Source organism: Desmodus rotundus, chromosome X (assembly GCF_022682495.2).
Source record: "Desmodus rotundus isolate HL8 chromosome X, HLdesRot8A.1, whole genome shotgun sequence".
Taxonomy (NCBI): domain Eukaryota; kingdom Metazoa; phylum Chordata; class Mammalia; order Chiroptera; family Phyllostomidae; genus Desmodus; species Desmodus rotundus.
Window position 1 is genome coordinate 63,783,347 of NC_071400.1, and position 13,284 is coordinate 63,796,630.

At 41.9% G+C, this 13,284-nt stretch overlaps 1 protein-coding gene across 3 annotated transcripts in view; it reads left to right on the forward strand.

The window, feature by feature from the left end:
• PHF8 (PHD finger protein 8) overlaps positions 1-13,284 on the forward strand; it is an 84,360-nt gene continuing 71,076 nt past the window's right edge. The window contains exons 1-2 of one of the 3 annotated variants that reach the window (XM_024564335.3): positions 1-712; positions 1,605-1,794. In XM_024564335.3, coding sequence (XP_024420103.2) covers positions 1,697-1,794 — 98 coding nt within the window. In that variant the 5' untranslated portion in view covers positions 1-712; positions 1,605-1,696. Of the gene's footprint in view, positions 713-1,604; positions 1,795-13,284 lie in introns of those variants that run through there. The other 2 variants (XM_024564334.4, XM_053917049.1) reach the window with 2 other exon arrangements.

A 13,284-nucleotide genomic window follows, 5' to 3' on the forward strand; every position in this document is an offset into this window, starting at 1 on the left:
TCGCACGCCCGGCCCTCATAAGATGGTGGTAGGGTCGCCTCCTTGCGGCAGCGCTGCCACTCTCAATATGGTAGCTGTTTACCCCGTATATCTCCTCCCCCTGTCCGCTTCAACTTCCTCGTTGTTTTGAATAAACTTTATTGACTACTTCGAATTGCCTCCCACTGCTACCGGGCTTCTCCCGGCGACTTTTTGGGCCATTAGCCTCCGAATTGGCCACCGGTTCCTCTCCTTCCTTGTTGGTTTGTTCGCATCGAGCTCCTGCCGGTCCAGCGACGACGCCACTTGTCCGGTCTCCAGGCGCCCGCCGAACTAGGCCCGAGCCGCGGTCTCCAGTAGGCCGGCCCCGGGGAGGAGCTGTGGAGAAAACTGCCCGGAAGCGTCGCCTGGCCGCCAGGGCCGACGACCCAGCGGGTGGTCGCAGGGGCTGACGAGCAAGGTTTGCGGCGATACTCTGACAATCCCAGAAGTCGGCGCGCGCGCCGCCCGTGGGGCCGGAACTGCCGCCGAGCCTCCGTGGAGCCAGGCGTCCTACGGCCCTGGAGCGATCCCGGCCGCTGGCGCGTTAGTGGGACTGAGCTGCGCGGGCTGTTGGAACCCCTATAGCTTTGCAGATGCGGAGGTCCCTCTAGGACTCGGGACTGTAGACATTCTTGTCAGGGTGGGGGCGTGAGGAGGCTCCTGTCAGTTTGGGAGGTGTGAAGAGATTCCCGTAAGTTTGGGGGCTGCAAGAATATTCCCGTCAGTTTCTGGATCTGTGAGGAGGTCCTGGTCAGTTTTGGGCGATGGGGAGACCTCGTCAATTTGAGGGGGCCGGGAGGAGGTGCCTGCCAGTTTCCGAGCGGTGGAAAGAAAACAAATCCTTGTCCAGTTGCGCGAGTGTAAGGGAATTGTAGTCAGTTTCGGAGTGACCCTTTTTAGTTTCGGGGGTGCGACGGGATCCCGGTCATGTTTACAATAGAGGATGAGCTGCTGAGTTTTGTAATAGAGATTTATTTTATTTGTTGTGGTTATGAGGCTCCTGACTGATCAGGGGTGGAATGATTGAGAGAGTTCTTAGAACAAGACCCCAGAACTGTGATTTGAGTTGGGCGCCTCTGCGTTCTTTCTGAAGGCAGCGGGATAATTTGCGAGTGATCTGAGCCCATATCCATGGACTCCCCATCTCTCTCCATTTGTCCCTATTTGGGGGCCGAGAGAAGGGTCTTTTGCGGAGCTCCCCCAACCTCATTCTGGCGTCGTAATAAAAAGCACTCTGGGAAGCAAGGTTTTGAACAAGGAGAGGGTTCAGTGAGGGATTAAAGAAGCTTCCTTCAGGGCGTCAGACATTCCCCTGAAGCCCAGACAGACATTCTCAATGACTAGGGGCCCGAAGGGGGTGGGGGGCAGCGTCCAGGGCACAGCGCCCTTCTTTATTTGTTAAAGCTGTTCTGGAGGCCGGTGGACTTTCTCAGATTGCCCCCTACAGCCACACCCCTTGTGTTGCAACCGGGCTGTGGTAACTCCCCATTTGTGAACTGAGGGTTGGTACCCTGGCGCACCGGATTCACTTTGTAAAAAAAGTGTTTCTTTTCTTTCTTTCTTTCTTTTTTTTTTGTGCCCAGCCGTAGTCCAGGAAGGACGAGAGCTGTTGCCTCCCACTCCTGTGGGCGCTCCGAACCTGGCTCTCCACAGAACGCTCCAGGGCCAGGCGAAGATGGCCACAGTGCCGGTGTATTGCCTTTGCCGGCTGCCTTACGATGTGACCCGCTTCATGATCGAGTGTGACATGTGCCAGGACTGGTTTCATGGCAGGTAAGGAAGGCAGGCCAGGTGGGACAGAGTGCAGTGGTCAGGTGTTCACTCGCTTCTTTCCCAGCTCTGCTTTAGGTTCCCACTCAGACAGAAACATTCCCCCCTCTCCTATAGAATTAAGTCTAATCCACCTCCCAGACCCAGGTTTCTCCATCCCTCCTTGCAGACTAGCGTCTAGCTGTCATTAGCCCCTGGTTTCTCTTCTTTCTCTTTTCCCATAAGTATTTTTCTTTGTATCCTTTTTTTTGTGTATTTACACACTATTTTCTTTCCAGCTACAAAGTATCATTTTTGTATTCTGTCAACATTGTTTTACTTCAGACTCTGGCTTTGGAGGAAACAGTGATATCTTTTTGATATATTTGAGTCCAACAAACATGCATTTGAGTTCCGGCTTTGCAGCTTGTTATCACAGGTTACCTTGGGCAAGTTGCTTTGCCTCTCTGAGCCTCAATGTCTTCACCCATAAAACATATCTAACACATCCTTCCTGGTTATTTAAAGCATTTTCTGTACACTCAGTAAATGGAGGGAGAAATGTAGTAGTATTTTATTTCTATAGTGTTTATCTGCAGTACCATCCAACTAAATTGAATTAAGCAGAAGAGATATTGGGTAAAATGCAGGAATAAAAACACTAATGAATTCCCTCCAGTTTACCATGTGTGCACATGAGCACCTGTCATCTAGGATTCCAGAGAGGTTTGTGTATGGAATAAAACTGTAATATTATCCCATTATTGGGACTTAAATCCCAGCTATGGAAAGAAAACCACGAGAGGGATTTGTATACTGGGGTATAGCAAAACAGTATATAACACCCTCCTCCTGCTTGTTGCATGTTGTTAGATTCTAGAATTTTCAGTTGTCTCTACTCCCTTCCAAAGGAGCTATTCCTGTTATCACACCCAAGACCAAAGTGAGGGTGCTGGTGTTGCTCAGATTCTTCTCTCAGTAGGGACTGCCTCATGCAGCACATCCAAATTCACATTAGCTGATTTTTATTGAGTATTCACTTCGTGCCAAGTGCAGAGTTCTGGTTATTGCCTCATGTTATTTCATTTGAAACAAGGGGACAGACATAGAAGGTGGGTCCTTTTCCTTTCCCCTGAAAATAACTTGGAATTAAGATGTCTTTCAGGATTCCTGGTGTCTTTGCTAGTGCTGATCAAGTCACTCTGCTTAAGATTCTTTTGGTGGTTCCCCTACAGAATAAAATTTAGTCTTCTTTGTGTGACAGACAAGACCTTTTGTGATCTACTTGTTCAGTCTCATTTCCCGCCACTCCTCCCTTGTTCTTTATGTCCCAGCAAGACTGAAGTACTTACAGTTCTGGGAAAATTTGTCTTGGCAAATTTTCTGTGATTCTCTTTGCACATGCTATTTCCACTAGTGTCTTCTCTTTTACGACTAACAACATACCTCCTCTATAAACGGCTTTCTCCCTCTGGCTTCCCATTGCACTTTGTGTACATCCTTATTGAAAGTTATTATTTCATTGTATTCTAGTTATAAATACATCTGTGTCACTCATTAGCCAGAGCTACCTGAAGGCAGAGATGTCATCTTTTCATTTTTGGTATCCCCAGAACCTAGTTCAGTGCTAAACATATAATAGAGGCTGAGTATATTTTTAAATTAAATTTATCAAATTAATACTGGTTAATAACATTATATAAATTTCAGCTGTACATCGTAATTCAGTATCTGTATATTCTATTGTATGCTCACCACCAGATGTCTAGTTTCCTTTTGTTTCCATATATTTGACCCTGTTTACCCAATTCGCCCTCTCCCCACCCCCTTACATTTTTGAATGAAGTGAATGAATCTTCATGAAAAGAGCTATTCCATGTGGCCCTTGCTTTGGATTGTGTGGGAAGTGTATAGGATCAAACCTGGAAAGTGAACTTTTGCCCACAATACAGAGACCCTAATTTCACAGTCTGGGAATAAGAAGTAGGAATGAATGCTTTCTTAGTGCTTACTGTGTAAGCACTGTGATAGGCCTGTGATAGGACTTCGCATAAATTATCTCAATCCACATCCAAACCTGAATGTTATATATTTCTTTTTTTTTCTGTTGAGTTCTTCTTTAAAAATTTTTATCGTTATTCGATATATATTTCTTTTTAAATAATGTTTTATAAATTTTTCCTGATTATATGGTTGCAACATGCTCATTATAGAAAATACAGAAAAAGAATAAAGAAGGAAATAAAAATCACCTATGAGTCTACTATCTAGCACAATCCACTATTAAGGTTTTTGTTGCCTTAACTCCCATCATTTGACTTAGAATATAAACATATATTTTTACAACATGGGGTTGTATTATAAATACCATTTTATAACTTGAGTTTTCTTCCTACGTAACATTATAATGTGAATATTTTACCAGGTCCTTAAATATTCATCTAAACTCGATTTCTGATATCCTACCATACGTATGTGTTCTCGGTTACTCCGTCATTTCCTCTGTGGTTAGATGCTTATGTTATTTCTACTTTTTTATATTATAAGTAATACTGTGATATGAGGGAAGCTGGAGGTTCTGGAAACGTTCCGCGCTTTGATATGGGTGCTGGCTAAAACGACAAGAAAAACACTGTGGTGAACATTGCGCAGTAGAGGCTTGACATTTACAAGGAACGCCACTGAGGCCTTTAAAAATTCCAGATTTACAAATATGGAAAAAGGTTTATGGGCCAGGCCCCTCCTTAATCACATTTTTGTGGTGAGTCTTGTGTTTTTGTGCATACCTTGACACAAGTTTACTGCCTTAATTTTTTTATGAAAGTTTTTTTTTTTTTTTTTTTTATCTCTTCTCATGCTTGTCTTTATGGACTGCCAGAGAACAAGAAGGCCAGCTGAGAATCAGGTCCTTGGTGCATGGCTGCTCTTGCTTGCTCAGTACATTGCTCAAGTACACACACCAGGCTCACAGTGTTCCATTGAAGTTTATACTTCAGCACGATTGAAAATTACTAAATATCGTGGTCTTTTCATGGTTGTTCACACATAAGCCCAGTTAAGCCCACACTTAACTACACTTAACTACACATAAGTGTAGTTAAGCCCACACATAAGTGATTTAAACCTTTTTACATCTCTGATGACTTCCATAGGCTAGGTTTCTTAAAGTCTAATTAGGGGTTAATAATGCAAAACTATTTCCTGGAAAGATTATAGCAAGGAAAGGGACTATTCCATTTTACTGGTGAGAATCTGGAATTCATGGAGATTAACCTAAGTTAAATGTTTTGAATTTAGAATAATCTGGCTCCAAAGCCTAGGTTCCCCGAAGTGGGAAAAGATGGTGTTGCTCCATTCCTCCTACTATAAAGGGCTGGGTTTTACAAAACACTTTGATTTGTAGAGCAGTTGTTCTCAAACTTCAGTGTGCATCAGAATCACTTGGAAGACCCATTAAAAGACAGGATAAAGAGGCTCCACATGCAGGTTTCTGATACAGGGGGTGAGTGGGGGCCACCTTCAGAACCACTGATTTAGAGCATTATTCTGTCTTAATTCCTTCCCTTTCTATGGTGTGACAGCTTCTGATGTTGGGGAATTAGTGTGCTAACATATCATGACTGTACATGACTGTTCTCAAAGTGTGATTGATTAACTGGGAATTTGTTAAAAATGCCAATTACTTAGGCTGGGACGCAGCCATCTATATTTTAGCAAACAGGTAGATTCTGATGCACTCTAACTTTTGAGAATCACTGCTCTACACTGGCGAAGAAAGTCAGTTGGCAAGCAATTATTGATGCCTGGGGCTTTGGCAAAACCTCACCCTTTTACAGTTTTCCTATCTATAAAGGAAGTATTGGTTGGCACATCCCTAAGGGATAGCTGTGGTGTGGACTATAAACTCTGAAGAAAATGATTCTGGCTTAGATCTAGGTTCAGATTCTGACTCTGTTACACTTTAAAAGGATTTCATCTCCTGCAACCTCAATTTCCCTGAGAGGGGTTGTGATGATTTAAATAAGATGATAATGGCCCTTGTTTATTGCATACTAGCTAATGTGCCAGTCAATATGCCAAACACTTTGCCTAATTATCTTTATTTAATTTTGGGGGGAGTTTTAAAATTATGAATTCAGTGTATTTAATAGTTTATAGGACTATTCAAGTTACCTATTTTATATTGGGCATGTTGTCGTTGTTTGTACTTTCCAAGAAATGTATCCATTTCATCTGTCAAATTTAAGTATGTTCATATTATTCCCTTATTATCCCTTTGATATCCGCAGGCTGGGTGTCTTACTCTCTTTTTTTCTTTGTCAGATTTGCTAGCGGTTTGTCAATTTTGTTGATCTTTTCAGAGAGTAAGTTTTATGTTTCATTGACTACATCTTTCTGTTTTCAATTTCATTGATTTCTGTACTTTATTATTTCTTCCTTTTGCTTGCTTTGTGTTTATTTTGCTTTTTACCTAATTTCTGGAGTGGGGAGCTTAGGCTATTGATTTGAGACTATTTTTGTTTTCTAATGTAAGCATTTAGTGCTGTTAGTTTCCCTTTTAGCACTGATTTAGCTGTGTCTCATAACTTTTGATGTGTTTTCCTTTTCATGTAGTTCAATATAATTTTTAATTTCCTTAGAGACTTTATGTTTGACCTATGAATTATATAGAACAATGTTGTTTATTTTCTGGGTATTATGAGAATGCCTTGATTTCCCTTGAATTTCTGAAGGGTCTTTTTGTTTGATACCAAATTCTAGATTTCCAGTTGTTTCAGCATTGAAAACTATGTATTTTATTTTCTTCTCAATTTAGGCTGGGTAAGAATTTATCCATTTCTTCTTGGTTGTCCAGTTTGTTGGCAGATGGTTGTTCTTAGTTTAATCTGTTTTCTTTCTTTTGTTCAGTTTGGGTAATTTCTTTTGTTCTATTTTCAAGTTTACTTTTTTTTCTGTTGTCTCCATTCTGCTGTTGAGCTCTTTGAATGAGTTTTCATTTAAATTATTACATTTTTCATTTCTAGAAGTGCCATTGTTCCTTTTCTATATCTTCTACTTCTTTGTGGAGACTCTAATTTTTGCTGACCCTTTCTATTTTATTTGTTTCACTCATGTTTGTAATTGTTCCTTGAAACATTTTTATGATTGCATCTTTAAAATCATTGTCCAATACTTTCAACATCTGTGTCACCTCAGTGTTGAGATTGAGTTTTGTTCTGCTCATTCAAATTGTGATTTTCCTTGGTCTTGAGATGATGTGTGATTATTTTCATTGTGTCCTGAATATTTTGAGTATTGTGTTATAAGACTCTGGATATTATATCTTCTGTTTTTGCAGGTCTCTTCAAACACTGTACTTCAGTGGCAGGGGAATTTGGTATTATTTCATTATGCCAGGTGGGAATAGAAGTCCAGGTTCCCCCTTTGGTCTCTCTTGACACCTACTACCTCTGGTTCTGCTGTCCCTCATCAGGTTGCCTTCTCCTCATCTTTCAGAGTTGCCTTACTTTTTTGTGTGTATAACGTCCAAGATGTTTAGCTGTACTTAGTGAGAGGAATAAGAAGAACGATCTGGTTCTCCATATTGTTCCAGAACCAGAAGTAACCAATTAATCTTTACAGTAGCTCTTTGGAGCTATTATTTTCTCCCATGAGATTAAATAACTTGCCCAAAATTATACAGCAAGTTAGTTGCTCGACCATCAGTCAAACCTGGGTCTCTTGGACTCTTGGTGTAAGATACGATACCGTCGATAGTATAAAGTGTTCTTCAGGTTAAGCTATTTTTAAGACGTTGAGGGAGATAGAGAAAATCAGGAGTTATAAACTCACATGCAGGTCATATTTTTGTTATAAGTGACATCAGATTAAAGCTTACACTACTTTTTTAAATTATATTTTTGAAAAACAGAACATGATTATATTTCAATACACACCTTCTTTACTCCCAAAAAGTAAAACAGCACAGTAAAATAACAAAAACATGATATTTCATTTGTAATGCATGAGAAATGGTAACATTTTAGTCATAAATGAGCTCTTTAAAAACCAGCCATTACTCCCGAGAGGCCTGGGACATGCCGTGGCGGCTCCCCCCCCGCCCCCGTGAGCACTGAGTGCGTGTGTCTGACTCCACGCACCATAGGGTGGATTTGAAATGTATTCATTAAAAGTCATCTTGTGATTTTAAAGGACATAGAAGTTGTTAAGTATATATACCACTTTTTATTTTGAAGCAGTAGAAGGCTGACCTGCAGCTTTAGGAGTGTGTGGCAAAGGGAAGAGAGGTCCTGACATTTATATACAGGGTTTACTGGATATAATGTGTGGGCTGTAGAATCCCTGCCCTGGAGAAGGTCTTGTAGGGTGTAGTTAGAAGGATCAGAGGATAGCCTGCTCTGTCAAGGATGTCTCTTGGAATGGCATAATTTTTAAAGATTTATTTTATTTTTATTTTTAGTGAGGGGGAAAGGGGAAGAAAGAGAGGGAGAGAAACATCAATGTGAGAGAGAAACATTGATAGGTTGTCTCTCGCATGCTCCCCTACCAAGGGACCAGACCCACAACCCACGCATGTGCCCTGACCAGGAATCAAACTGGGGATCTTTCCCTTTGTGGGACATTACCGAACCAACTGAGCTACACCAGTCAGGGCTGGAGTGGCATAATTTTTAAATAAATTTTTATTTTTAAATAATTATAGATTCACACAAAGTTGCAAAAGTTTTACAGAGCATGCTTGTGTACATTTACCAGTTGTCCTTGTATCTTATGTAACTGTAGTACAGTATCAAAACCAGGAAACTGACATTGGTTTAATCTACCATTCTTATTTTATTTTTACCAGTTTTATAGGTACTCATAGTTGTGTGTGTATATCTATATTTAGTTCTACACAATTTTATCACATTTCTAGATTTGTTTAATTACCACAATCAAAATACAGAACTATTCCTTCACCTTTGGAGTAGCATTAATTTTTGGTCCAGCTCACCTGGAAGCTTGGAATGGCAACATGTACCAAAGAATGGGTGGTCAGTGTCTCCAGGAGGAGTGCCCTGAAAATTTAGGATACAGTGGAAGGTCTGATAGGCATGATGTCCAGGACTCAGTTATGGGAGCTAAGTGAAAATCTGCTTTGGAAACAAAGGCATAGTGGTGAAACCATGGCTTAAAATCTTGGTTCTTGCATACGCTAGCTCCATTGCTTTGGGCAGGTCGTTTCAGCTCTACACGTCTGCTTTCTTAGCTTTAAAACAGAAAGAATCTATATTTCATATGGTTGTTGTGAGGATTAATGAGAGAATGTCTGTGAAACATCTCTCATAGTCCTTGGCACATAGTTAGATACTCAACTTTGGCTATCACCTAGAACATTCATGCAGTAAATATTTATTAAATATTTACTGTTTGCCAAGGAGTGGCTCAAGAACCGTGGGAGATAGAGATGAAGATATGGGCTGTCTAGATTATCTCAAGCTAGAAAGTAAGATGGATTTATTAATTTATTCACTCATTTGTATACTCACTGACTCAATAGGTATGTGCTTTGTTCCAGGCATTGGTTCTAGACACTGGGGGGGTAGGGTACAGCAGTGAACACGAGACAGTAAACCAGCAGGTAAATACATAGTGTGTCAACTGATAAGAAGTGCTATAGAGGAAAACATAAAGTAGGGTGAGCAGGAGCTAGAGTGCCACCCCCAGAGCTGGAGGCATGGTTATTTTATAATCATATGGATGGGTAACACATGAGCAGAGGCCTGAAGGAAAGTGATAGAAGAAATTGTGCTAGTAAGTGGGGGGGGGGGGGTGAGTGTTCCAGGTAGAGAAAATAAAGGACCTGAGTGGGTAGCACACCTGACATGCTACCATTCCGACCAGGGGACAGTGTGGGTGAAGGGAGAATAGGAGAAGCTGTGGATAGGGTTTGGGGGTGGGGGTGGTACAGATCATGTAGGGCTGTGACTCTTCGAGTGTGGTACCTGGACAAGGAGGAATCAGCATCATCTGGAAACTGGTCAAGTAAATTCTTGCATCCTATCCCAGACCTATCAGATCAGAAACTCTGGAAGTGGGGCTTAAGAATCTGTGTTAATAATCCCTGCGGGTGATTCTGATGCACGCTGAAGTTTGAGAATCACAGGTATAGGGTCCTGTGGGTCATTGTAAAAACTTGGTTTTCACTCCAGGTGGGATGGGAACACAGAACGGTTTTGAGCAAAGGAGAGTTGTGATCTGGTTTAGGCTTTGGCTACTGTGATGACAGCCTCAAGGTGAGGCACCAGGGTGGAAGCAGGGAGAGTTTGGGGGTAACTGTAGATCATTATTCCTTAAAATGTGGTCTCTGGACCAGCAGGATCTGCATCACCTGGAAGCTTGTTTGAAGTACACTCCAGACCTACTGAGGATGAGGGGATGGGGTCCAGGAATCTGGCTCAACAAGCCCTCCATGGGTTTCTGATGACCCCTAATATTTGAGAAACTGGTGTAGTTAGGCAGTGGTGGCTTGTACCAGATCCAGTGGTGATAAAAAGTGGTTGGATTTTGACTCTATATTGATTATAGGATTTACTGATGGATTGGGTTGGGGCTGTGAAAGAAATGACTCCAGGATGACTCTGTTTTGAGAGGTTTGGGTATACAGGGGAACAGAGTAATGGGGCAGTAAATGAAGGGGTCAGAAGAGGATTTTTTGTTTGGTTGGTTTTTTTTGAGATTACAACCTGTTTGTGTGCATGTGAGTACATATGGAGAGATTGTGTTGGTGCCTGTAGAATTTAGTGACACCTGTTATTGGCAATCTTATGTGCCAGGGACTAGGTAGACCAAAAAGAAACTTCCCTGGTGCACTGGACCTTGTTCAGTGTCCTTTGTACTCCTTCAAGTCCTGTGTGATGGGAGGCAGGGGGGCTGCTGGTGGAAGTGGTGGGTGCCTCAGCTTCTAGGGATAGTCCATCCCTGTTTTTGTAGACTGTGCTTGGCCTGGTCAGGGTTGTTGCAGAAAACCAGAAATTGACTTGTGTTTTTCTGGTATTTTTGGAATAATGAAGAATGGTAAAATATGCTCCTTCTTCTCTTCGTAAATGAAGATATTCTTTTTCCAGAGCACCGGTGGTGATAGGACCTTGCTCTTTGGCCACTCTCAGAGAGCAAAGGTTGAGCAGATAAGCCTGAGCAACCTTGTCACCTCTCAAGCTTCTCTAATCCTTGGCCTTCAAGTCAGTTCCACGCTCCTAGAAGAACTTAGTGCCCTTTTTGTGTTTTCATAGCACTTGACTCCGCTCACAACCCCACATCTAGTTACATATTGCCATGATATAGTGGAGTATAGTGGCGTCACACAGGTCTGAATTTTTTAAAAGATTTTATTTATTTATTTTTAGAGAGGGGGGAAGGGAGGGAGACAGAGAGGGAAGGAAATATTGATGTGATGCGAGAGAGAAATATTGATCAGTTGCCTCTCCAAAGCGCCGCAACCGGGGACTGAACCCAAAACCTAGGCATGTGCCCTGACATGGGATCCAACTGGTGACCTTTCTCTTTGCGAGACGATGCCCAATCAACTGAGCCGCACTGGTCAGGGCCAAATCTGCATTTTTATCCTGCTCTGCTACTTACTAGTTTTTGGGGTTTTTTTTTATCCTCTCCTGAGGACATATTTTTTTCAGTGCTTTTTAGAGATAGAGGAAGAGAGAGAGAAACATCAATGCTAGAGAGAAGCATTGATTGGTTGCCTCCTGTATGTTCCCATACTGGGGATCGTACGCATCTGGACTGGGACCAAACCGCAACTTAAGTATGTGCCCTGACTGGGAATTGAACCCACAACCCTTTGGTTACGGGATGATGCTCTAATCAACTGAGCCACACTGGCCAGGGTTACTTACTACTTTTTTAATGGCCAGCAAGTTATTTAGTTACTCAGATTTCTCATCTGTTAAACTAGAATAATATTAATGACAATAATAGCTAATACTTACCATGTGCCAAATACTCAGATCTTTACCTGTTTTATCTAATTTAATCATAAGAACTCAATGGGGTGGGGTATTATTAATAGTCTTGTTGTATAGGTGCAGAAACTGAGGCACAGCAAGGTTAAGTAAATTACCTTAAGTTCACACAGCTAGCAAGTGGCAGAGGTGAAATTCACACCCAGGCTGTTTGGCTCCCAAGTCAAACCTCTACCTTTAACCTCTGTACTTAGTGCCTCTGAATACTGTACAGAATGTCTTGAATTTGTTGTGGAGATTGAACATGATAATATGTGTATAACTCATAGCTCAGTTTTCTCCTCAGTTCTTCCTGCAGGCTTCAGAAGTACTCACTCACCATCCCTTTACCCGGCATTGTTTACTTTATAGCACTTACGAAACTGTTCTGGCACCACCTGTCTGTTTCCCCATCTAGAATCTCCAGTCCCTGAGGACAGTGGCTCTTCTTAATATTCATTGAGTTTATGCACTCACCTACCTAAACAAATAGTTTTAAAAAGATTTTATTTATTTTTAGAGAGAGGGGAAGGGAGGGAGAAAGAAGAGAAACATCAATGTGAGAGAGGAAACATTGATTGGCTGCCTCTCTGACACCCCTATCCGGGAACCTGGCCCTCAACCCAGGCATGTGCTCTGACCGGGAATCAAACCGGCGACCTTTTGGTTTGCAGGCCGGCACTCAACCCACTAAGCCACACCAGCCAGGGCTACTTAAACAAATATTGATTGAGTATCTACCATATACCAGGCTCCAGACAGTTCTACACTCCTGGAAGAATTGAGTGCCCATTTTGTGTTCTCATAGCGCTTGACTCCGACAACCCCACACTAAATTCTAGTTGCACAGTGTTGTGATGTAGTGGTTTTTTTCATATTCAAAGGGAAAAGGTTTATTATAAAGATTCAAGATTCATATTATGATAAATGCTAAAAATCAAATATCCTTCTCGATAAAAGTTCAACTTTTGCATTTTTTTCTATTTAACTTATCCTGCCATCATTTTTTTTTGGGGGGGTGCTTTTCTATTGCTCCTTCCCTTCTTGTATGTGGTTACATTGACAGATCCCTTCCCTCACAAAGTTAGGATTATCATTAAAAAATTTAATACATCCTTTTTAAAAAAGATTTTATTTATTTTATTTTTAGAGAGAGGAGAAGGGAGGAAGAGAGGGAGAGACACATCAGCGTGTGGTTGACTCTCTCGTGCCCCCTACTGGGGACGTGGCCTGCAACCCAGACAGGTGCCCTGACTGGGAGTTGAATTGGTGACCCTTTGGTTCCCAGGCCGGCACTCAATCCACTGAGCCACACCAGCCAGGGCTAGTACATCCTTTAACTTTACCAGCATCTAGGTAATATTTGTAATCTTCCTTTCCCTCATCCCCAAGTACACTGTTAGCTGTCCATCTTCTTGGATAAAAGTGTGGCATTTTATTTTTCAGCTTTCTATGTTGATTTTTGGTGTGGGGGGGGGAAATAAAATTATCCACTGAGGGGCCGTGGCCTGGAAGATGC